The 26,976-nt window shown below is 31.8% G+C and overlaps 1 protein-coding gene across 1 annotated transcript in view; it reads left to right on the forward strand.

The window, feature by feature from the left end:
• The window catches only part of LOC145328983 (putative phosphorylase b kinase regulatory subunit alpha), a 106,033-nt gene that overhangs the window by 23,634 nt on the left and 55,423 nt on the right, over positions 1-26,976 (forward strand). Inside the window, exons 9-19 of the mRNA XM_080172977.1 lie at positions 2,859-3,032; positions 3,154-3,261; positions 3,505-3,653; positions 5,329-5,413; positions 5,498-5,664; positions 6,008-6,072; positions 7,748-7,861; positions 14,024-14,107; positions 16,625-16,765; positions 17,458-17,536; positions 19,529-19,743. Of these exons, the coding sequence (XP_080029103.1) occupies positions 2,859-3,032; positions 3,154-3,261; positions 3,505-3,653; positions 5,329-5,413; positions 5,498-5,664; positions 6,008-6,072; positions 7,748-7,861; positions 14,024-14,107; positions 16,625-16,765; positions 17,458-17,536; positions 19,529-19,743 (1,381 nt within the window). The remainder of the gene's footprint in view (positions 1-2,858; positions 3,033-3,153; positions 3,262-3,504; positions 3,654-5,328; positions 5,414-5,497; positions 5,665-6,007; positions 6,073-7,747; positions 7,862-14,023; positions 14,108-16,624; positions 16,766-17,457; positions 17,537-19,528; positions 19,744-26,976) is intronic.

Genomic DNA, 26,976 nt, shown 5'->3' on the forward strand with positions numbered 1-26,976 from the left:
AAAAACCCTAAAATCCCATTCCCACAGGGTTTTCTTACCTAATCTAAAAATAAAATATTTTGGATTTTTTTTCATTTAGTACCTATTGGAACTAGGCTTATGTATCAAGTTTCAAGAATCTAGCTCAATATGTAGACCATTTTGCTCACTTAGATGTCATTACTCCCCTCCCCTCTTAAATAAGTTACATTCTTCATATTTCAACCAAGCTTCATTTATAGTTGTTATTAGTTGGGGTTCTTAATTGATTCCTAGATTTTTACATTTTCCTTATAGATAAGTGACATTCTCTAATATTAAAAAAAAATGCCCCTGAAAACGGTCGCATTCTGTCGGTATGTCCTTAATACTTTAAAAGACCATTATAATTTTTTTGTTCATTTTATTTTCGATGTCCATCCATAATTTTGATCTTCGCTACTTATGGATATTTTATGGATATTCAATAATGTCACATTTTACATATTTTCATTGAGTTTTGCCTTTTGGTTGGGGTGCTAGATCGATTCCTATATTTTCAAGTTTTTGTTATTTTCTCGTCACCTTTTCATGGAATTTTCACTTATTAAAATCTTCACATTACACAATACAATTACACATATTTTCACCAAATTTCACTATTAAGGTTTTCATATTGGATAGGGTGCTAGATCTATTTCTAGATTTTTTTCAATTTTGTACCCCCCCCCCCCCCCCCCCCCCCCCCGACTACCGACGAACAACTATTTTAGGTTAGGTTAGGTTGCGGCTAGGCAGGCAAGGGGGGCCGAGCGCTGCGGCTAGGCAGGCTAGGGAGCCGAGCGCTGCGGCTAGGCAGGCTAGGGAGCCGAGCGCTGCGGCCAGAGTTCATAGTTTTATTGAAAAAAAAATTTCTAAGAGGATAATACCTCGCATTTTCCTTACTAATTAAGATAGTAAACAAGGCAATCGAAAGCTTTTTAAATTCCTGACAATGCCCTCAGAAATGCCTCAGAGTGGGCGATAACGGCCACTTTCTCAGAAGGTCTTTCTGTAGTGCTTCAACAGACCATTATAAATTTTTCGTGATTTTTTTTTTTTTTTTTTGGGGGGGGGGGGGGTAAAATGTGGTGACTCTGCACACGACATACCTGCAATTTTATTTTGAGCGCTACTCCCTTAGTTTTAGAGATAATTGAGTAAAATCTTGTTGGTTGTGTCACTTATTACCCAAACTTTCCGTATCTTTAAAAAAATACGGCGGCGGGACCGCCGTTTCCGCCGTTCGCCGCCATTTTCCGCAAAAAAAATTTTTATTGCATTTCTCGCCGAATTAGGAATCATTTGAGACCATGTTATTTTTTCAAAAATTTTTCCCTTATAAGTAACCCTGCGTTTTTTAAATTCTCGTTTATCAAGGTATATCTTAAATTCAGTGCTTCTCCTGTGCTTTTAAAGATATTGAAACAAAATCTTTTCAGGTTGGTCAGTAATTACCCAAAGTTTTGGCATATTTCAAATAACGGCGGTGGGACCGCCGCTCCCGCCATTTTCCGCCGCCGCCGCAGGGTTACTTGTAAGAGGAAAAATTTCTGAAAAAAATAACATGGTTTCAAATATTTCCAAATTGCCTAATTCGGCAAGAAATGCAATAAAAAATTTTTGACGGCGGCGGAAAATGGCGGGAGCGGCGGTCCCGCCGCCGGTTTTTTTTAAAGATACGGAAAGATTAGGTAATTAGTGACACAACCAAAAAGATTTCACTCAATTATCTCTAAAACTAAGGGAGTAGCGCCCAAAATAAAATTGCTGGTATGTCGTGTGCAGAGTCACCACATCCCCCCCCCCCCCTTTAATGTTTATTTTTTATGACACTGCTCTATTGTTCATTTTTTCCATCCATCCCTAATTTTTGAGCTTCGCTTCTTATTGATGTTGTCATATTTTTTTATTTTTTTTTTGGGGGGGGGTTGTACATCCACCAGGAAAATAGCTTTTTAACCCCCACAGGACAAGTAGGTATATCCCAGATATATCAACGATTAACATAAAAAAATCTAAATTAAATTAAATTTCTTTAATAACAAATCACGAAGGTAAAAATCTTTTAACGTGTTAAGAGTTTTTTCACAAAAATTTGTGTCATACCCCCCTAAATTTAAGGGGGAGGAAGTGACTTTCAACTTGACACCACCCTTTGCTGTTTTATAGAGGTGTATTTAGGGGTCGAAGACCCTTGTAAAGAGAAGAAAATTAAATCATGCAAACTGTAAGGGTGTCAACTCCCAAGCTAATAGGCGATTATATAGAAGTAATAGGATACCTGTCTGTTTGTAGCTTAAGCTAAGTGCTGGACTCATATGATTATCACTTCCAGATAAGCTTTATATAGGGTTTACCAGTAAGGGATGAGGTAACTTCACCCTTCAAGAAGACTCGCCTCTGGAGAAAAAAACTCTGTAAGAACAAATTTAAATTTAAAACCAAGAGTTGATGGTCGACTTACAACTCTCCCAATCCCCCCCCCCCTCTCCACCACTTCTACAAGTGCCTCTAAAAACCAATAGCGATGTAGGCGCTAGTTAACAAATCATTTAGCCAGCACCTTTGCTGTTTGGAGTCTTATGTCGGCAGGCTGAATAAGGTAGATGCTTGTTAGCAATAAATATTTTAGTAATTTGTTATAATCTTCCAAAAACTGTGTTTTCTGGTTTTGGGAATCAACGACAGAGCATGAAAAAAAAATAGTTATAGGTCCATATTCTCTTTTAAAATATACATCAAATTTACTTTTAATATATCTACAAGAATTGTAATTTAAATTGTAGTTAGCTTTTCCATTTAAATAGTTTTCTTGAATTAAGTTTTTTTTCTAATATCTACTTTGTATAAATTTTAAGGAAAAGCTTGGAGGTAGATATGGATTGAAGAGATTTCTCAGAGATGGATATAAAACTGTGAAAGAAAATGTTACTCGATTACACTACGAGCCATGGGAACTTAGACTGTTTGAAAATATTGAATGTGAATGGCCATTATTTTTCTGCTATTTGATAATCAATTACTGTTTTCAGGTAACTTTTGCGCAGTTGTTTTGCTATTTGGACAAACTCATAAATGTAAAGAATATATTTTTAAAATTATCTAAAACAATATTTATGAATGAGTACCATAATATTCATTTTTTATATTTAGGGTGAGACTGATTTAGCTAGTGACGTTATAGTAATGCTAGATGATTTGTGCATATCGCAAAATGGAATGAGTTTGGTACCAGAGCTATATTTGGTCAAAGAGTCAGATGTAAGTTACAATAATAAAATCCAGCAGACTTTAGTCTTATTCAAAGTCAAGACTATCTTTCCCAGTTCATTAGTTTATGGACATGTATGAAAAAGTATAATTTAATCCATTCTCCTAAATGGCTGTATTATTTACATTTGCTTTTGTTAACAATGATAATCCTAAATTTTCTATCCATTATAGGACGCATCTCCTTATTTAGAAATGTTTTTTTTAAAGTCATTATTAGATCATTTCTTATAGGTTGGATTTGAATATGCAAACCCAGGAAAGTCCGAGAGGGTGCCAGGAGGAAGATGTCCATTTATGTGGGCACAGAGTTTATATTTGATAGCCAAACTTTTGTATGAGGAATTTTTAGCCCCAGGAGAGCTTGATCCAATGAATAGAAGGTACACAAATAGTAAATTCATTATGCAACCAATAAAAGGGGAATATTGAAAAAGGGAGAGGTAGGTTGTGCTAAAATTCCGTAAAGGTGTGAGTTTTAAGGCTTAAAACCAGTAGTAGAACGATAATATTCACTAAAAATGTGTATTCCATCCTTATTGAAAAAGACAAAAAATTTCAAAGTTAACGCTACCTTAAAATTAATTTTTACCATATAATATATAGAATTACTATGGACAATTAAATAATGTTTTAAAAAATTAATATCTTTGAAATAATTGGCATTATTCGTAATTTTTGAAACTCTTTCCAATAATTGAACTGCCATAAAAAGAGGGGGGGGGGGGGTGCAAATGTGACACATTTGAAACCAAACTAAAAGTCAAAGGAACTTTACTAAATAATAAGTTACAGCATTGAGATTTGGCATGGCAATTGTTTTAAAGAGGTACAATTTGTAACTGATGAAACTGATAGATTTCGTGACTAATTTGCTCTTAAGATAAAAGAAAATGGCAAAACGGCTGAGCCGCCAGCCGTTAGCCGTTACTTTTCCAATTTTTTGTTCGATTTTAGATCTGCGCAGTTTGAAATTAGCAAAGCTTTAGGTGAATATTTCGGTTTTTTTTTCACAATTTTTAGGTATCGTTAAAAACAAATTTTTAATGTCTATGGTTCTATTGAAAATGTGAATACATTCAAAATAGAACCATAGTAATACAAATATTTAGTGAATATTATCGTTTTACTACTGTTTTTTGAATCCTTAAAACTCACATCTTTAAGAAAATTTAGCACAACCTACTTCTTCCTTAGTAAATATAAAAATAATATGTTAAAATATACACTAATATGCAGTAATACCTTTGACTATTCAGTTATAAAAAGCATTGATTTACTCTAATACAGTTTACAAAATTGCTTTGCAAAAAAGTAAGTGAGAGAAGATTTTCTTCTAAAAAGGGGCATATTGTATAGATTTTATGGAATTCATCTACAATGTCAATAGGTATAAAGAATATTTAAAGATGTATTATTGTTCAATATTCATGTATGTATAATGTAATAGTTATTTTATGGATTGCTTTAAAGACAGTTAAATTTCGAGTATAGTAAAAATAAAAAAAAACAATTGATGTTTTCATTAACGAAGCTATTCTCTAATTCGCAAAGTTCGTCCGTTTGTTAGTAATGGAATTGAGTAAACGTATTTCTTGGCTGCTATTTAAGATAGACCGCTGTTTTTGTTCCTTTTTCAAAGTTTTTGTGAATAAAAGTATAAAATTAAAATATACAGTTGTTCTGAGCATCCAGTATGCAATTTACCTTGGCCGTCAGTTTGTCAGTCATTATACTAATGTAAATATAAAAAAAAATATGTTAAAAGGGTTCGTGATTTTTTCTCCAATATTCTTGATTTTACCAAATGCTCTTTAAATCTCCTTGACCGTATTCTTATCTATGATTTTTTGTGCTTCGCTACTAAAAGATGTTGCCATGACCCCCACTTATCCTGTAGTAGGGGAATTCAGTTAATTCATTTTAAACTTGTGTTCTGTTCAATTAGGTATGAATTTATTTTCCTTTTGTTGGAAAGGGAAGGGGTTCTAAGTCCTTTGCATGTCTGATTAATATCGATTGTTTGATATTGATCTAGAATTATTATTTTTTTTTAAGATTGACAAGTCTAAAGAAGCCTGACGTAGTTGTTCAGGTTGTTGTTCTTGCGGAAGACGAAAAAATCCAAAATATGTTGGAGCAGGTACAACAAATTATCAATAAAGCATAAATATATGAAAATAGATAATCAATGATTAATCTTATATTATTATTCATTTTATATTAGGAACACAATCTTAGAATTCCAACATGTTCTGACATTGCACCAATTCAAGTTCACCCATCAAGAATGTTATCTCACCTCTATACATTCTTGGGAAGGTCTAAAAAGTTGGGATTGAGTGGACGTAGGTCTTTGGACGTGGGAATTTTAACCACAAGCAAAATTTACAGGTTTCATTTATACTCTTGACATTATTGTTATAGATTTAAGAACATAGTAGCTACTTGCGCTAACCCTGAATTACTGCTATTATCAACATTTAGGTAAAAAAATACGATAAGCAGTACTCCCAGTTCTAAAGAAAGGTGTTACACTCATTTTAACTCTAAAAGCTATGAACAAAGTCATTATTATCTTATTTATGTGCAATAGCGTTATGTACTAATGTCAAAAAGAAAGAAAAACTTATTTATTTCTAATATCATGTTAATAATTGTGTTAGATAGACTGTATGTTAATGTCAATCTGAGCATTTCTTACCCATATTTGTCCGTTTACGTAAACATATTTCAGAATTCAGGATAAGACATTTGTTTTCACTCCTCAAAGTTTTGATCGATCAATGAATTACACAGACACAGGAAATATATTACTTTAACTAACAAAATCTAGCCGTTTAAATCAAACATATTCTGAATAAGCAAAATAGGATAGTATCAAAATTTAATTGTTTAAAATTATGTATTCTGATGAAATAAACAGTGAAGTAAAATAAAATGTGACGATATGTTAAGCAAAAAATTAAAAATAAAGTGGAATAAGCGAAAGTGGCAAAACTCCCCCATTCTCTTTACTTTGTATACCTACCTTTTTAAATAAAATGCATTTAATTTTTACTTCTTTCACTAATTCAAAAAATATCTGCTGCTTCCTTGTCATTTGGCTCTTTAAACTTTCAAACAGTAGTGTGAGTGTGTCCGAGATGTTAAAGGTATGTCTAAGTCTTTTTGGCATGTCAGTGAAGGAGGATCAACTGCAGTTCATGGTAAAATATTCCTGGTAACGAATGCTACAAAATTCCTGGGCCAGCAGCACGAATATTCCTATAATCCTAGGTTCCTGTTAGCTGGCAACCTGCAAATTTTCTAAGTTACCAGCATTTAATAAAGATTGCTGACCAAAGGATGAGGTTGGGGAAGGGGGATCTTTACATATAAAGGAGAATGTGAATAAGAATAGTCTGGGCCAGGGGGGGGGGGGTTCACTCAAGAACTCCTTGACCAAAATTGAGCTAACTCTGTATTTAAGCTTCTATAGGGCTAAAGTTACTTTTAAAATAATTGGTGACTGCCGCTCCCGCCGTTTTCTGCCGCTGCCAAAAAATTTTTGCATTTCTCGCCTAATTAGGCAATTTGAAATCATTTGAGACTATGTTATTTTTTCAAAAAATTTTTGCCTCAACTAACCCTGTGGAGGAACTTTTTTATCTTTTGTAAATTTTTTAAAAAAATTCTCGTTTATGAAGGTATATCTTAAATTCAGTGCTTCTTCTGTGCTTTTGAAGATATTGGAACAAAATCTTTTTTTGGTGGGTCAGTAAAAAATATTGAAATAAAAAAACGCCATGGTGACCTCCGCTCCCGCATTTATCTGCCAAAAAAAAAACATGGTCTCAAATAATTTCAAATCGCCTAATTCGGTGAGAAATGTAAAAAAAAAATGAAGATAGCGGTCACTAATAATTGTAAAAGTAATTTGAAACAAAAGTAGCTTAAATTCTTATATTCTGCAAGAAATGTAAAGAATAAAAATTGTGGTGGCAGAAAATGGCGGGAGCGGCGGTCACCATTTCAATATTTCAAACCTGGCATTGGCCAGGATTATGCACAAGTTATCGGCAACCAGAAAAGTTAATAATTGGTGGCTCCAGAAATATGTCTTGTTATGCTAGATCCAGGAATCTTTTAATATTGCTAGGTAACAGGAAGCATTCTTTATCATATTTTACCATGAACTTCAGTTGATCCGAGAATGACATTCATCTTTTTTTCATTTGAAAAGGTATCATTAGTTCTCATGAAAACTAATCTTGTTCTATTATGTTTATGTGTAAAATAAGCAATTTTCCACCATAGAGTGCTATAGTTGGTTTTTGCACAACACCACTTTTAAATAAAACAAAAGCAAAGCATTTTGTGTTACTTACAGTTCTCTAAAATAAGGATTGTTAAATTATTCTTTGAAATTTTTAGACGTATATTTTATGGAGGATCATATTCTGAAGGTCTTTGATAGTAATATATTTTGATAAATCAGACCCCAGCCTAGCAATGTCCACTCTTGCCTATGGACTCAACTATCTATCAACATCTTGGTCAGATTTAGGACGCCCTACTCTTACTCTCATTTTGTCTAATGCTATGCTAGGTGAGCTTTTTACAAAGAGATTATTAATATTTTTTTTGATATCTACTCTATAATTCACTTTGTCTATTCGCCATTAATGCTATGGGGAAAATGTTATTTTATCGGCTGCTATTTAAGTAGGCTTCTTATTTTTTGAATGAATATTGAATATACCCCTTTCCATAGAGTATCCTATAAACAATTTACTAAGTCCGTCAGTTTTGTTTTGTGATGTCAGTAAAATGTTTTGAGATGTTCGCTTGGTTGTTCATTGATTTTTGTTACAATTTATTCTTTTTGATTTCTATAATTTTTCCTTGCATTAAAGAACATTTGGGGTTACATTAAAGCTTGTATTTTAACATTTGCATATTTACAAATATAACAATAATCACACATTAATAAATATGTAAGAATAATCAGGAGTAAGGTGCTTTAGTCTCATGTTGCAGAACAGAAGTTGGATCATGGAAAGAAAACAAAGTCATTCCTAAATTAGGACAGAAGTCACCTTCCTAGGAAGGACATAAGTAGCCTTCCTTAAGTGAGAATTTGTTAGATGAAGGGCATAACATGCCTCCCTTAAAGGAAGCCTGCAAGAAATACCACGCTTTAACTGCTGAAAGACTGCCACAAGTAGACCAAATACCCAAAATTTGAAGCCTTTAGCTTCTATAACAAAAAAGTTCTAGGCATTTTAAAATGACATTTTATGTACAATGAAAATTTTGAAAGAATTGCAATGCTCATGTTGAAAACTTTGAAATTAAACTACGTGGCCTAGAAACAAAATTATAGGCTTATTTTTGTCATAAATTTAGGTTTCCAGTAACTAATTATATTTTTACAATAAAAATACCCATTTTTATAGTCAAAATCATTATAAAAAATTAAGTTTTACTTGCGTTGTACCGACATAACTGTAGCCAATCAGAAGGCTGAATCAGCTTAACAACCAATCACAGCTAAGCTTGTATTAGTTTACCCCTTTGGTTCCGCTATGATTTTCGTTTAAAAATGCAATTTAAATCGAATTTTTTTCATAGATTTTGACAATGAAATGTGGTGTTTTTATTGTAAAAATGTAATCAGTTACAGGCAATCTAAGTTTTTGACAAAGATAAGGTTATAATTTTGTGTCTAGGCGACGTAATTTAATATTGTTTTTTCTTTTATGAGCATTGGAAATCTTTCAAAAATTCCATTGTACATAAAATGCTATTTTGAAATGCCTAGAACTTTTTTGTTATTGAAGCTGAAGGATTTAAATTTGGGGTATTGGGTCTTCTTGTGGCAGTCTTTCAGCAGTTAAAGCGTGTTATTTCTTGCAGGCGTCCTTTAACAAAGATTTTGCAAGATTGAGGACATTAAGTAGCCTCCCTTCACCTCACAAAACCTAGCTTTTTGATCCTTCACATAGCTAAATCTTGCATAAAATTGGTTTTTGGTCCATCACATAGCAAAATATTAGAAAACTTAGCTTTTCTGTCCTTCACATAGCTAATTCTTGCAAAACATAGCAAATTCTTGCAAAACATAGCAAATTCTTATAAAACATAGCAAATTCTTACAAAACATAGTAAATTCTTGCAAAACATAGCAAATTCTTACAAAACATAGCAAATTCTTGCAAATCATAGCAAATTCTTACAAAACATAGCAAATTCTTGGAAAACTTAGCTTTTCTGTCCTTCACATAGCTAATTCTTGCAAAACATAGCAAATTCTTACAAAACATAGCAAATTCTTGCAAAACATAGCAAATTCTTGCAAAACATAGCAAATTCTTGCAAAACATAGCAAATTCTTGCAAAACATAGCAAATTCTTGGAAAACTTAGCTTTTCTGTCCTTCACATAGCAAATTCTTGCAAAACATAGCAAATTCTTGCAAAACATAGCATATTCTTGCAAAACATAGCAAATTCTTGCAAAACATAGCAAATTCATGGAAAACTTATCTTTTTTGTCCTTCACATAGCAACTTCTTGCAAAACATAGCAAATTCTTGGAAATTTTAGCTTTTCTGTCCTTCACATTGCTAATTCTTGCAAAACATAGCAAATTCTTGCAAAACATAGCAAATTCTTGCAAAACATAGCAAATTCTTGCAAAACATAGCAAATTCTTGCAAAACATAGCAAATTCTTTCAAAACATGGCAAATTCTTAGAAAACTTAGCTTTTCTGTCCTTCACATAGCTAATTCTTACAAAACATAGCAAATTCTTGCAAAACATAGCAAATTCTTACAAAACATAGCAAATTCTTACAAAACATAGCAAATTCTTGGAAAACTTAGCTTTTCTGTCCTTCACATAGCTAATTCTTGCAAAACATAGCAAATTCTTGCAAAACATAGTAAATTCTTGCAAAACATAGCAAATTCATACAATGAGGGTCCCAAACTAAAAAACGAATTTTCAGCACGATCCGACCACCAGTTTTTAAGATATGGTGACCTGGTGTCCTTGGTATCGACGGTAAGATTTGGGAAATGGTTCGAATCCTTAGTAAATTTGGCCAAGAATTTTTTGACACTTAGAATATTTTCGACCTGATGTCCTCTCAATAGGCACGCTTGGTGTCACCTGGGTATTTTTTCTTCAAAATTTTGACTAAGTGTAAAAATATTTTTGGACTTAGTCAAATTTACTAAGGATTCGAACCATTTCCCAAATCTTACAGTCGGTACCAAGGACACCAGGTCACCGTATCTCAAGAACCAGTAATCGGATCGTGCTGAAAATTCATTTTTGAGTTTGGGACCCCTATTGCAAGAATTTGCTACGTTTTGTAAGAATTTGCTATGTTTTGTAAGAATTTGCTATGTTTTGCAAGAATTTGCTATTTTTTGTAAGAATTTGCTATGTTATGCAAGAATTTGCTATGTTTTGCAAGAATTTGCTATGTTTTGTAAGAATTTGCAATGTTTTGCAAGAATTTGCTATGTTTTGCAAGAATTTGCTATGTTTTGCAAGAATTTGCTATGTTTTGCAAGAATTAGCTATGTGAAGAGAAGAAAAGCTAAGTTTTCCAAGAATTTGCTATGTTTTGCAAGAATTTGCTATGTTTTGTAAGAATTTGCTATGTTTTGCAAGAATTTGCTATGTTTTGTGAGAATTTGCTATGTTTTGCAAGAATTTGCTATGTTTTGCAAGAATTTGCTATGTTTTGCAAGAATTTGCTATGTTTTGCAAGAATTTGCTATGTTTTGCAAGAATTTGCTATGTTTTGCAAGAATTTGCTATGTTTTGTAAGAATTTGCTATGTTTTGCAAGAATTTGCAATGTGAAGGACAGAAAAGCTAAGTTTTCCAAGAATTTGCTATGTTTTGCAAGAATTTGCTATGTTTTGTAAGAATTTGCTATGTTTTGCAAGAATTAGCTATGTGAAGGACAGAAAAGCTAAGTTTTCCAAGAATTTGCTATGTTTTGCGAGAATTTGCTATGTTTTGCAAGAATTTGCTATGTTTTGCAAGAATTTGCTATGTTTTGCAAGAATTTGCTATGTTTTGCAAGAATTTGCTATGTTTTGCAAGATGAAGGACAACAGCAGCCTTTCTAATGTAAGAATTTGTCAGACAAAGGACATAAGTCACCTCCCTTAAGATAGATTTTGTTAGATGAAGGACATAAGTAGCCTTCCTTAGATCAATTTCCAGTGACTTCTGTCCTAATTAGGAATGACTTTGTTTTCTTACCATGATCCCAGAAGTTTTACTGAAAAATTAGAAAAATTCAATAAAATGTTCAAATTTTTAAGAAACTCAGATAAATGATTCAAAATGATAAAATTAACAAAGAGAGGGGTAAGTTTCTGGTAGAATCCGTAAAGGTGTGTGTTTTAAGGCTTGAAATTAGTAGTAGAACGATAATATTCACTAAATATGTGCATTTCTTATTGAAAAGAACTATAGACAAAAAAAAAAATTAAAGTTAACATAAAGAGAGGGATATGTTTCTGGTAGAATCCGTAAAAGTGTGTGTTTTAAGGCTTAAAAATAGTAGTAGAACGATAATATTCACTAAATATGTTTATTTCTTATTGAAAAGAACTACAGAAATTTTTTTTAAGTTAACATAAATTTTTATCGTTATACTACTGTTTTTTACTTATAACACATAACCTTTACGGATTGTACCAGAAACCTACCCCTCTCTTTTTATCGTTTTACTACTGTTTTTAACTTATAACACATAACCTTTGCGGATTATACCAGAACCCTACCCCTCTCTTTACTAGATTTTATTGTATTCATTGAAATCATTCTTTCGGCAAATGACTTTCAGTTTGACAACAATAAATAACAAATATTCTAAATTATTACAATTACTGCTTCAGATAAAAAGTCTTTCACAGAATAAAAGTAACAATTAAGAATTGAATACTAGAATAGAAATTATTTTCCATTAGCATCAAATGATTTTAAATCTTAAAAGATTTGAATAAATCAAGTAGTTAGGCAGAGAGATGAAATGTATGAATCATTACCGGACATTGAGTCTTCCAAGCATGAGCAGACAGGTCTTTCATTCCAGGTTAGGCTAGGCTTAGAATTAAATATATCAGTTAAATGAACCTAAACAGCTAGAATTATTAGCATAGATTGAATATGCCAAAGAGTTTATTTGACATATCCAACCTAAAAACATACAATAAATATTAAATTATATGTATATAAGGCTAGATTTAATTATTCTTATCTCGGGTAAAGGAATTATAAGATTTAGAATAATTAGTGATAAATCAATCAATCAAATGCTGGGATTAACAGCAGTAATAAATCCAATAATTTGCTGGGGTTTACAGCAATAATAATCCAATCAATTTGTTGGGATTTACAGCAATAATCAAGCTTATGTTATGAAGATTAGTGTAAAAGCAAAATGTGCCAATTAATTTATTGTAACTACTAATGGGACAACAGATCCTACTGATTGAAGCTATGATAAATCAATATATTATGAAAATTATACAATATTAAACTTTTCTTTTTTATGAAATCTTTTATCACTTGGTTTTTTTGATAAAAAATAAGTATAATATCCAATTACTAAAGTTTGGGTCAACAAGTTTACTTGAGTGTAATCCAATTTTATTACTCTATAAAGGGGGGGGGGCGAAAGTGACACTTTTTGAAACCAAAACTAAGAGTCAACAAAGGAACTGAACTAAAAAAAGGGTTACAGGTCTGAGATTTTGCATGGCAGTTGCTTTATAGGGGTACAATATGGAACTGTGAAGAAACGGCGGCGCAACCGCCGAAAACCGCCGTTTCCCGCTGTAATTTTTGTTGCCTTTTCTCGGCGGTTTTCGGCGGTTGCGCCGCCGTTTTTTCACAGTTCCATATTGTACCCCTATAAAGCAACTGCCATGCAAAATGTCAGACCTGTAACACTTTTTTTAGTTGAGTTCCTTTGACTTTTAGTTTTGGTTTCAAAAAGTGTCACTTTCGCCCCCCCCCTTTGAGTAAGATAAATAAAAAATCAATTTAGAATGGGACTTATCACTCTGGATAGGTTTGTTCTTGGTAGCTGGCCTTCTTGGACTCGAAAGGACTTAATCTTTAGTAGCTCTCTTTGACTACTGGTTCAGAATACAATTCTATTGTTTTATTCCTTGGCTTATATAGGCGTTGTACATACTCAAAACCAGTTTTTGTTTGTAAACATTAGTGTACAGGAATGATTTTTATATATTTATTGCATTATTTTACTAAAATTTACCTCTAATTTCCTTATGTTTCTTTTAGTATGTACATAGAATATCGTTTTTTATAAAAATGTACAAAAATAGTTCTTTTTGCCATGGAATAATAAGTAAGATAGTATGTACACAAGGTACTATTGGACGTTAAATTTTTGCTCTTTGATTAGGATAAAATCGAGCTACGATTTTTGCCATTTTTAAACAAAATAATTAAAAATATTTTCAAATTTAATTTTTCTCAGAAAAGAAAAATGCATTTATTATAGGAAAGGTTTGGTGATTTCATACTATTTAATAATCATAAATTATTTCTATTTCTTTTTTTCTTGTTTTTATTTACGACTAAACATCTGGTCCATAACTCACTTTATCCGTTTGTCTATCCATGATTTTTATGTGATTCATTACTTTGGAATGTTGTCTTCCTTAATTATAATAAAAGGATTTTACTCTCTTTATTGTATTTTTGACAGAAGAAGGAAAAATACCTACTGCTATGGTTACAACTCTGAAGAAATTAGCCAGTGGATATATCAATGGTACCAGAGTATCCCTTGGTAAGTTTTAAAATACCATATGTTTAGGCCTTTTAAAAAATGGCACATAGATTTTACTTTTATCTTTTCCAAAAAGTCAAGAATTGTAATTCTTCCACATCATCTCGTAATCAATGTATAAATGCCACTTTGAATTCGAATTTCGATCTGTTTGTGTGTTTGTGCCGAAGGATCTCGCTAACCGCTAAACCGATCGGATTCTCCTAAATAGGGTAGCTTCTCATAGGTCCCGGGAAGGTTTATAACTATTTTTGGGGAGGGTACCACCACCCTCCCAAGAGAAATCGCCCCTAGAAAAAAATCCCCCCCAAAAAATATTTTTAACTAAAAATAAAAATATGGGGGGAACACCCCCCCCACCCAATTTTTTTTAACTTTTTCTTTTCAAATCTAAAATATTAAATTGGGTTATCAAATTTGACTCTACCCTCCTCGGGTGCCCCTATAACCGCTAGTAAAAAATAAAGAAAACCGTCCGGTTTCCTTAAGATTTACGCATTATCTAACTAACTAACTATACAAAATAAACATATTTATATACCTATATATATATATTAGCCAATCCCGGATTTGAAAAATTTTGTTAAAATTTTTGCCCCCAGCCAAAATATGGTTGGTTTATGCAAAAAAAATGACCAATGCAAAATATTTCTTCAGTAATGCAAAAATTGCGACGATACAAATTCCTTGCATCAGAACTATGGCTTCATGGTGCTCCTAGGAAAGGCCTTGAGGTGTGAAATCAGGAACTTTTGTCCGTTTCAAAATATTTCGTTCCTAGCTTTAGAAATGACGAAAAAACCACCATTGTTAAGAGTTTATTGAGAATTGTCCAATTTGTAGAAGTTTTTTGATGTTTTTTGTGATTTTGTCAGGCTAGGAACGAGATATTTTGAAACGGACAAAAGTTCCCTATTCTACTCCTCAAGGCCTTTCCTGAGAGCACCATGAAGCCATAGTTTTGATGCAATGAATTTTAGACCTCCATAAAGTGGGGGTGGCATCAAAAATTCAAAGTGCTTTTACCGTCGCAATTTTGTGCATTTCAGAAAAAAATATTTTGCATTGGTCATTGTTTTTGCATAAATCAACCATATTTTGGTTGGGGATTTTAAATGTTCAAATCCGGGACAGGCTAATGTAGAGTTGAAACTCGTATGCAATTTTGACAATTTTGACTTTAGAAGATTACCTTCATATATTATAATCGGGGCTGCCCCCATTTTTTTGGTTAATTTCAGGTTTATATCGACACACTAGAATTGAAAGTTTGTAAAAAACTTTAAGATTGGTATGGTACTAAAGCCTTAAAAAAGCACTAAAAACTGTTTTTTTTTGCACATTTTAAAAACTTTGCAGTGCTTGTACTGTCGCAATTTTTGCATTACAGAAGATATATTTTGCATTAGGGTGGGTCGATTTTGGACATTTTTTTTCTGAGGCCAAAGCGGGGATCTGCACTCAATTTATATAGATATAATACACCTCTGGATGATTTAAAATTTATCCTAAGTCTTAAAACCGCTGACGACCAGACATTCAATTGTATAGCTATTTGTAAATGGGAGTCAAAAATTTATTGAATCAGAACTATGGCTTCATGGTGCTCCCTGGAAATGCCTTGAGGAGCTGAGTCAGGAACTTTTGTCCGTTTAAAAAAATCTCGTTCCTAGCCTGAGAAAATCTAAAAAACCTCTACAAATTGGACAATTCTCAATAAACCTTAAAAATTTTTGGTTTTTTAGTGATTTCTAAGGCTAGGAACAAGATATTTTGAAACGGACAAAAGTTCCTGATTCAGCTCCTCAAGGCCTTTCCAGGGAGCACCATGAAGCCATAGTTCTTATTCAAAAATTTTTTGAATGTCGTCTTTGCATACTAATAAGTAATGAATTATATTTTTTAGTGGTCGTGTTCTAAAACTCAATTTTTTAAAATTCTTTTTCGGTCAGAAATGTTTTTAAGGTTAATTTTATCTGTTGCATATCCCCGCTTTGTCTAATTCTGATATGAACCCACCCTATTTTGCATGGGTCCTTTTTTTTGCATAAATCAACCATATTTTGGCTGGGGGCAAAAATTTAAAAAATAAATTTCAAATCCGGGACAGGCTAATATATATACACCTATGTAAGTTTTACATCAATATTACAAAATTATACATATCCTAATTATTTTGTTGTATAAAAAGTTTAAAGTTCTATTAATAGTAAATAGGATATAAAGTTGTATAGTTGACAAAAAAGTTTTCGCCATTTATAAGATGTAGATACGTTGAAAATAAAAATGAAAAAGTAATTTTTTGAGGAAAATCCCCGGTCAAATCTAATTTTAATCAATAACTTTATATTATGCATTACTACGTTATTTTAAAAAAGAAAAAACCTACAGTTCACTATATTTTTTTTAATGCACTTCGTGCAACTATTCCTTTATCTTAGTTTGGTTAAAATGTGTAATATGTACTTAAACTGTAATCGGTTTTCCCTTCTTTTTATTAGTTGTTATTTATTGCAGGAACATATGATGACTTCTCCAGCACAAGCTGTTACAGTGAGCTAGCATTCCTTGGTAATATTGAAGGGGGTGATCCTGAACATTTGGATCCTGCAGTTGTTAAATATCTGGAGACTCAGCTTGGTGGAGGAAGTGTTACAGGTATTATACTCAATCTTATGGATAATCTTCATTTTAATAATACTTATCTATTTTATTTCAGCTGTTAAATTGGTGTATTTTCCACAGTCTTATTATAATTGTTCTTTTTATCAAATCTCTTAAATTATTATTATATTTATTTTTCTATATATGGATATCAAAAAAGTTAATATTGGATCAATTGTCCAATTCCTTTGTGCCTGCGTTTTATGATATCTTTGTCTAATTTTATGACTTTTAAAAGTATTCGTTTACTTATTTCATTCTTTCTTCATTTGTGGTCCTTCAAAACAGTGATTTACTTAAGTAATTGTGTTTGTGTGTCACAAATTTGGTAACTCGTGGTAATTGTCGTGTTTTTATAAGTATATAATATATAATAGGGGGTATATAATAGATATCAGTACTCTAATTATTGCTATAGGAGAGCTAGAAAAATGCCTTTTACATTTTTGGAATCAAGCCTAATCGACCTAGGAAACGTCGAGCGGTTTAAAGGTTTGTATGTTTTTACACGAATGGAGAGTAATCTTTTTTGATTTAAAAAAGGCATCAGTTTTTGTGAAAACTAATCTTGTTAAAATTTAGTTTCGAAAGTAGCCAAAATATATGATACTATTTTATAGGTACATTCAAAACTTCTCCTAAATTTAAATTCGTATAATCTTTTTAATTAACAGACTCAATTTTAGGAGGAATTCTTGGATCCGTGACAAAGGGTGTATCAAGAAAACAAGTTACTACTCACGTTGGCTCAATAAGAAGAACAAGGTTGTATGTTTTTTTAGTCATTCAATATATACAATGTCGAGAAGAAGAAAAATGTGTAATTAAGCTGGAAAATATGTAATTATTCAATGATTTTTTAAGCGTGCCAAAATAATTTTAATTACATTATAATTTCTTCTTGTTCTACTTGAGTCGAATCCTATGTCTGTATGTTCCACCCCCAGGTACCCGAAAATCGAAACCATTCACCAAAAAAATCCAGATAGATTCCTAGATTTTTAAGTTTTCATGATTTTCTCAAATCCTTTTTAACATAAAAGGCTTAAATTTTCAGAGATTGATATTCTACACAACGTTTCCTTAAGATTTGTCTATTAATTGTGCTGCTAGATAGATTCCTAGATTTTTAAGTTTTCGTGATAATAAAGGTTTCATGATTTATTTTATTAAGTTTAATGTTTATTTATTCATAGTTAAATATTATATCCCGTCATATCATCCATAATTATTGAGCTTCGCTACTTATTGGTTGGGGTCTAGATCGATTCCTAGATTTTCAAGTTTTTGTGATTTACTCGACTCTTATCTAAGATAAACGGCTGAAATTTTAAGGAATTAAATAATTTTACATTCTACACATCTTTACTTAATTTCATTAAGATTTGTCTTTTAATTGCGGTGCTAGATCGATTCCTAGATTTTCAAGTTTTCAAGATATTAAAGGTTTCGTGATTTATTTTCTCATTTTTTTTCATGACACTGCTTTATAAGGGGGGGGGGGTTAATGCAACTATCCCGTAATCAATGTATAAATGGCACTTAGAATTCGAATTTCGATTTAAAATTCTGCATGAGTAATCTATTTTCCCTAAATCGAACAAAAAAGTTGAAAAAGTAACGGCTAACGGCTCAGCCGTTTAGCCGTTTTTTTTTGGCTATTTTTAGGGCAAATCTGTCATAAATTATGTAGGAATCAACTTTTTGAAACATATTTTTGCTTTAAATCATGTGAAATGATACAAAAACAACATTTTTAGATTTCTAGTAACAGCAACTACCGGCTAGAACCGTTTGAAAACATTTTGGAGCAGAAAATAGTATTATGTGGGGATAGGTTTCGTGATGATTTGCATTGAAAATAGCGCAAAAAAATGGCTAAACTGCTGAGCCGCCAGCTGTTAGCCGTTATTTTTCCAACTTTTTGTTCGATTTAGGGAAAATAGACCTACCAAGGATTACTCATGCAAAATTTCAGATCGAAATTCGAATTCTAAGTGCCATTTATACATTGATTACGAGATGGTTGCATTAAACCCCCCCCCCCCCCCCCCTCCCTAATTATTTCCCTTATAGCATCCAAAATTTTTGAGCTTCGTTACTTATGGATTTTGTCATTCTTGTTACAATATAAACAATAACATTTACAAATTCTCCTTTTAATGGTCAAAATATCTCCAAAAAAAATTCGGTTCGACTTCTGTTTCTCAACGTAAAATCCTGTTGGCCGAATAAGGAAACTAACAACTGGATCCTGATATCAACTTTTGGATCTACTGCAGTTCACGGTAAAATATTGCTGGTAACGAATATTTCCAAAAATCTATGAATTTTAAAGGCTGCTAGCTGCCAAACGGCTGAACTTACAGATCATGCCCGCACACTGTTATAAGCGGCATAAGAAGGCCTCCAAATAATCTGGAATAGCCATAAATCAATAATGCATAATTATCTCGCAGTGCAGAGAAATGCGCGAAAAAGACATATTTTACGCGTTTTTTGTTCAGTTAAGCTTTCCCTGTGCATCATTAGATCTAGGCTATTCCAGATTATTTGTAGAACTTCTTAAGCCGCTTAAAGTGGTATGCGCGGATGATCTGTACGTTTAGCCGTTTGACAGTTTGACAGCTGTCAAAAGCTTACCTGTTTTTTCTTGTCTAAGTACTAAAAACAAATTCTATACGTTCTCTAAGGGTTGTAATGTATGTCTGTACACGAAAGGACAGTACTCATTTTTTACTAATCTCGTTTTTTTAGATCAATTATCATGACTGAAACAGCTGGTAAGAGAGTTGCAGACACTCTTACAAATGAAAGACATGCCTCTGATTCAACCTCAACAATTAGAGCAGAGAATGAGAAAGGACTCCGTCCCAGTGATATTACTGAAGAAATGACAGGAAATTCACCAACATTCTCAAGGCATTTGCAAGATTCCTTCAGAAAGAGGCTTAATAGTCTTGATATTGCAGGCATGTACAAAACTTTACATTATAAGACTTTAAGACTTAACATTAAGACGTTTAACAACAGAGCTGCTCTAGAGATCAACTTGACCACCTGCATTTAAGTTTGTGGGGAAAACGAATTGTAATCTACTGACGAATAAAACATTCATTCGATAACATTTTAGTCTTTTATTTTTGGTATTTTTATTAAACTGTTTTTAACCTCTTTTTTAAAGGTATATAAAAAATACACTCTGACACCTGTAGAATCATACTGCAGAGCTAAAAATGAGAATATCCTACATTGATTTTTATTACGATTTTAAAATTTAGATTTTTATAAACATTAAGAATATTTTCTACATATTGATGTGCCTTTTTGTTTTGGGTAAAATTGTCACCTTTTCGGGTGTTTTGCTTAATAGATATTGTACTCTAGTATAGATTAAAATTAGGTCTTTGATTTCATCTATCAAATCTCATTGAAAATTAATTCTTTACAATATTTCAATAAAAAAATAATGTGTGATTTTTCTAAAATAGCCTTTAATCTAAAATCATCTCATGGTTTATGGCTTGTTAATATAATTTTGTCATATTTGTTGAATCTTTAAAACAATATCCTATAATATAAAGTAGTAAGCGTTTTTTGTCTGTCCCGAAGGATCTCGCTAACCACTGAACCGATATTGTTCTCCTTTACAGTGAAGCTTCTTATAGGTCCTGGGAAGATTTTAAACTATTTTTTGGGGAGGGTCCCCCCCCAAATTTTTTTTTTCTCTTGAAACTCAAAATTTAAATTTAAGTGCCCCTAGAGGCTTCTAGGGACGTAGCCGCTAGTAATATTATATTTCTTTAGACAATTCAACACAGCATATTTAGGATTTATTACAGGGTTTATTTTATTCATTATTAGCAATATAAAAGTCATATAAAAAGTACTTTATATACATATTTTAATTCCAATTGTTGAAATACTTAGCCGTTTATTACAAAAAAGTATAATTTTTCTGTTTTTAACCATTTTGAATTTTATTTGGATAAAACAATTGATATAATGAATAAGTAAGTAGGTTAATATATAACCTAAAAGGTTTCTTTAAAAAATTTAAAAATTTACTTAATACCAGGTATAACCAACAAGCAAAATAAATCTAAAATAACATTTGGGGGGCAAACGGAGAGGTCGTCAATTTGACAATGTGTTGCCCCCCAACGACAGCGTAAAAATACGTATAAGTTTCGTGATTTTTTCTCCGAATTAATATCATTGTTGGTGTAAGCTACTTAAATACACTTCATTTACCATTTTATTACTTAAAAGTTATTACAGTAAATGCTATTTAATTTTCTCTAAATTGATTCAAATTGACAATAATGTTATAGTGATCATCTGTATGTACTGTATGTATTTATTTTGTCTGTAGCTTAAGATTTCGATAGCAGATTGGATTCTACACTCTATGAAAGATTCACATAGGTCCTAGAATGGGTTCAGGCCAATTGATTTTTAGTTTTAATTCTTTGGATGATTTTATGCCTTACCCCTTAGAAAACAGACCAATTAGGGTCTGTCCGTCCGTCCGATACTGATAGCTTTTTTCCATTAAGTAAGGCATGTTAGAATTGTCCTATTGATTTCAAACTCTGCATAGTGATTCCTGTAGTAGTTAGGTACGATTTAGAAAGCGCAGAAACTCTATAATCATTACCAGAAAGTCCATTTTAAACATGTGATCAAATTATTCGATTGATCTGATTTTTGGTATATTGATTCCTGAGCTAACAAAGTACAATATTATAAGCGAAGCAACTCTATAATCCAGTCCTAAAAATGGAAGTATGTCCATAAACATTAGGGCGGGTTTATATCGGAATTAGACAAAGAGGGGATGTGCAACATAAAAATAATTTAAATAAAATTTCTGACCGAAAAAGAATTTTAAAAAATTGATATTTAGAATGCGACCACTTAAAAATGTATTTATTAATAAAAAATATGCAAATTCGACATTTAAGTTCTCTCAACTTATTATCTCAGTTCATATTAGTGCTAGAGGGCTAAATATTTTTGTGCATTTCCCCAGTTATATAATGAATTTCCGACTATAAGTCAGTCAAAGTCATATTTCGCTTTCTTACCCTTTATTTACCAACCTTTTACCAATGACCAGACATACAATTGTATAGCTATTTGTAAATAAGAATAAAATATTTATTGAATCAGAACTATGGCTTCATGGTGCTCCCAGGAAAGGCCTTTCAGCGGGATCTTTTTGAGAAAATTAGATTTGAAAATTTCAAATTCAATTTTCACCTTCTAGGAGTTGCCGCATAATCATGACAAGAAAAGCAAAGATTATTTAAAATTTTGAACCATTTTGCTTTTATAAAGTCTTTCATAAAACCTCTCTATATATGATTTATTTAAGGCTGAATTTCCGTGACCTTAGCAAAGCAACTGATAAAAATGGCAATTAATTAACTCCCTTCAGGAGTGGTTTTATGAAAAACTATAAAAGCAAAGTTGTTCAAAATTTTAAATAAATGATCTTTGCTTTTCTTGTCATGATTATGCGGCAAATGTGTCTATTTATAGGATCCATTGACCGCTGAATTTCCGTGACCTTAGCAAAGCAACTGATAAAAATGGCAATTAATTAACTCCCTTCAGGAGTGGTTTTATGAAAAACTTTATAAAAGCAAAGTTGTTCAAAATTTTAAATAAATAATCTTTGCTTTTCTTGTCATGATTATGCGGCAAATGTGTCTATTTATAGGATCCATTGACCGCTGGTTGTGTATTCTTTTTATCCGCTAAACTGTTGAGGAAAAGCCTGTCCTTCTTCTTTAACCTATAATGAATTTTTGTAGATGATATCAAAAGAGCCAATTTTTTACTATCATTATGTTTTAATGATAGTATGAAGAAAAATACTCTGTATGTAAGAATTTTACCCCAAAAAAGAGAAGACATATCAATATGTAGCAAAATATTCTAAATTTATGTATAAACAGAAAACTAACTTTTGGATTGCATGAGCTTAACTAACGTGTTAGGCTTCGGTCGCGGATACAATTTAGAAAGCATAGAAAATTTTAACTGTCTAATTTATAAAGCTGATCCACTTTATGAATGTTTGCAACGTTTTTCTTTTAATAATTTTTTTTCTTCCATTTTCGTTCAATATTTCATCTTTTTGGATATCCTCCTTTCTCTCTTTACTAGCAAAGCTATTCTGTTATTTCAAATGTCTGTCTATATATTCGTACTAGAGTTGGCTCGATATAATTATCTCCCTATTGGCTAGTTTTCTATATGCATATCTATTTCTCAATAAATCTATTTTCCTCACCCGGCATTACTATCTAAAAGAAAGTAAATATTTAATAATTTAAATGATTTTTAAAAGATTTTTTAAATTATATTTTTTTCTTTACATTACCATCACCAAAGGGTTAATGATGATGATTACAATTTTAGTTTAATATTTGAACACACAAAATGTCGCCACAATCGAATTCTTTTAAAACATAGTTTTCTTAAATTTATCATATTATAAATTTAAATTTTCTTTTTTATGATTAGAAATTAAATACATCAATATAAGGTAAATAGCAACATGAAATGAAAAAAATGAATTTATTTTTAATAAAGTAAAATAATGGGTCTTATCGTTCTGGGCAATGAGAGTTTATTATGGATTATTGGAGCACTATGAGTTTTAATCATATATTCCTTGGAAAACTTGAGCTCGTTTATAGACATTTATTTCCTATATAGATCTGACATGGATCTTGAAGCAATTAAGCAGGCCGTTTTGTACATGTTAAAAATTGGAAGATTTCATTAAATAAAAGTAATCGCAAATATACTTAGTAAATGAATCGTTTCTTAGGAAACGTGATATTCTATGCTTTTATTTTAAATAGATGGTAAAACTTTGTCAACTTTCCAACATCCATAGCTGACTATTGGTGGAAGGTTTGTAGGCAACATTTATTACTGGAAATTATTTTAATGTTCATGATAATCATCAAACATAATTTGTCGGCATTATACAATTTTATTAGTAGCGAAGCTACTCTATAATTCACTTTGTCCGTCCGTCAGTCAGTCAGTCCGTCAGTCCGTAACGCTAATTTTCCGTAGGGGGAAATGGGATTTACTCAGCTCCTATAAAAGATAGAATGCTGAAATTTTTTGACAACATTCCCATCATTAAGGAGTACATTTGACTATAAAACATCATTGGCGTTCGGACCGATTTTTAGCAGGTTTTAGGCTATTTTTATATTTTTCACAATTTTCTCCATATCTTTAGTGTTTATGGTCCGATTTTCAAAATTTTTTCAGTTACAGATATCAAAATTAAATTTCCCGTCGTTTAAAGGAACAACCATGAAGGCTAGACTGCCTTTTCAGCAGGTTTTAGGCTATTTTTATATTTTTCACATTTTTCTCCATATCTTCAGTGTTTATGGTCCGATTTTCAAATTTTTTTCAGTTATAGATATCAAAATTAAATTTTCCGTCTTTTAAAGAAAACAACCATGACGGCCAGACTGCCTTTTTAGCAGGTTTTAGGCTGTTTTTTATATATTTAACATTTTTCTCCATATCTTCAGTGTTTATAGTCCGATTTTCAAAATTTTTCAGTTATATATATCAAAATTAAATTTCCCGTCTTTTAAACAAAATAACCATGACGGCCAGACTGCCTTTTTAGCAGGTTTTAGGCTATTTTTATATATTTTATTCCATATCTTCAGTGTATATGGTCCGATTTTCCAAATTTTTTAAGTTAAGGATTTAAAAATTAAATTTTTTGTCGTTTTAATAAAACAACCATGATGGCCAGACTTTTATCCTTTTATCAGGTTTTTGGCTATTTTTATATGTTTTACATATTTCCCCATATCTTTGTTTATTTTGATGCAATTTTCAAACTTTTATGGGATATCTGTATCAAAATAATTTTTCCCATTGCACATTGGGGCATATCAGCCAAAAAGGAGATTTAATTATTTAGAGCCCGAATTTCGTGTTCAAAATGTCAAATTAGAATGTTTGAGGTCAGGGAATGCATTTCTCAACTTATCAGAGCAATACAAAAAATTTTCAGTAGCGCAGCTACTCTATCACTAGCTTTTTGGGCCCTTTAAAGTGTATCTATGTCAATTGTAGTCCGCTTTTAGTGTTCAAAGTGTCAAACTAGGGGTTGTTGGGGCCTGGGAATTCATTTTGGTAGAAGGGGAGGGGATTTGTAAAGGGGTGGATGGGAAATCCTTATTGTAGTTAGCTACAAGTTTGTTCAGTGATGATAAATCCATTATAAATGTAGGCATGATTGACATCAATTTTTATAAACTAATATCTATATTTATAATGAAATTATGATTCTTGTTTACTGTTTGTGTATATTAAACCTTAACGGTTAGGGGGAGGGGGTCATTTCCCCCCCCCCCTCCTCCCCTCCGTTTTTTCTATCATATTTTCTGTGTGTGAAAGATAGAGGGCTATAAATGAGTGACTTCTTAACTATGGCTATGCCACATAACTGAGAGTTGGAATTTTTTGAATATCTCCAGCCTGGCGGGCACTGCATGCCAGCAAACCTGACAGGTTCATCCAGATAAAAAGCAAAACATTTTTTCTGACTTAAACAAAGCCTTTTATCTTACTAAAATATCATCTAGTAGTAAACCCTTATGTAAAATATAGGTATTAAAGTCAATTTTAGGTTCCAGGTATGATCTTGAAGGTCCTGATCCTCCAGGTCTCTAGAAATCTTTAAAAGTCTCCTGTGACCGCAATTTTTGACTTAGATACTTCAAATTTTAAATTTAAGCTTTTCTTGTATGTCTACATAACGTATTAAAATTTCATAAAGATCCGCCGCTGTTTTCCCGCCACCCGCCGACTGCGGCGTTTGGCAGCTGCCAAGTACAGCTGCGGCCGCCAAAATTTATGTTTTGAGATTTAAAATATAAAATTTACATAAAGATAAAAATTTTCTGAAAAAATTGTATTTGTAGCTTCAAAAAAAGAAAATAACAGCTATTTGAAATTTTTAAGTAAAAAAAGGACCTAAAAACAAAGGTTGTTGAATAAAAGAGCGAAGTAAGCGAAAATTGACTTTGAATCACTTATAGTCGGAAATTCATTATCAATCAGGGGACCTGCAAAAAGAACCCCCTCCCCCCGACTGATAAATGTGCGACAAGGGGCCCAACTGTTAAGGGTTAATTAACAAACAGGGATCTAAGGGACAAAACAATGACCGATTAATATATGTATCATTGTATATTGTATATACCTACATAATATTGATACATCAAATTATATTACGAAATCGATTTCTGTAGATGACAATTAGTGATTAAAATATTTCAACACTCTACTTTATGAACCAAGCAATAAAAAATCAATAAAACTTCCTAAAGTTTTTAGGCCAAAAAATATAAAAATTTTTTTTTAAAACTTTGGAGACTAGTGTAATAAACAGTCCAATGTCCCCTCCCTTCCTGAATAAAACTGCAGATTTTAAAATGAAGACCAAGTAATTACATAATTTAAAAACAAAGCATTACCAATAGACAGACACATAACACTACTTGCTAATTCCAATTTCTATTAATTATAAGAACACCACGTTATTTGGATATTAACTTAACCTTTGGGACATTTGGCTGTTTATAACACTAGTCGCCAAAGATTTACAGTTGTGTGTTAAAATGTTTTGACTTCTAATTTTTATCTACACAAGCAGTAATTTTGTGTTTTATAATTGGGAATGTACATCAATTATATTGACCTTTGTCTTATCCCTTTAGATCATTGATAATGGTAATAACCCTTAGAAACAATTATTTAGTTACATTAAAACTTCGAACATAAAGAGGTGTTGATTTAGGCTTAGCCCATCCCCACCATTTAGTGCAATATGTAGAACTTACAAATATTCATTATTATCATTAGTTCAAAGTCTTAATAAATAAAGTCTGTCACAATCAGATATCTATCCATCTATCTAGTGTGGTAAATTGCAAAATCCATCTATCTATCTATCCATCTATCTATTCATTTATATATCAATCTATCTGTCCATCTATTTATCTATCTATCCATCTATCCATCATCGAACTATCTATCTATCTCAACCTCTAAGGAAAACAATAAGGATGATACAATTCATAAGTAACGAAGCACAAAAAATCTATTGTGATAAATTGCGAATATGGACAATTAAAGAG

Source organism: Acartia tonsa, chromosome 1 (genome assembly GCF_053477335.1).
Source record: "Acartia tonsa isolate MP-2025a chromosome 1, ASM5347733v1, whole genome shotgun sequence".
Lineage (NCBI taxonomy): Eukaryota > Metazoa > Arthropoda > Copepoda > Calanoida > Acartiidae > Acartia > Acartia tonsa.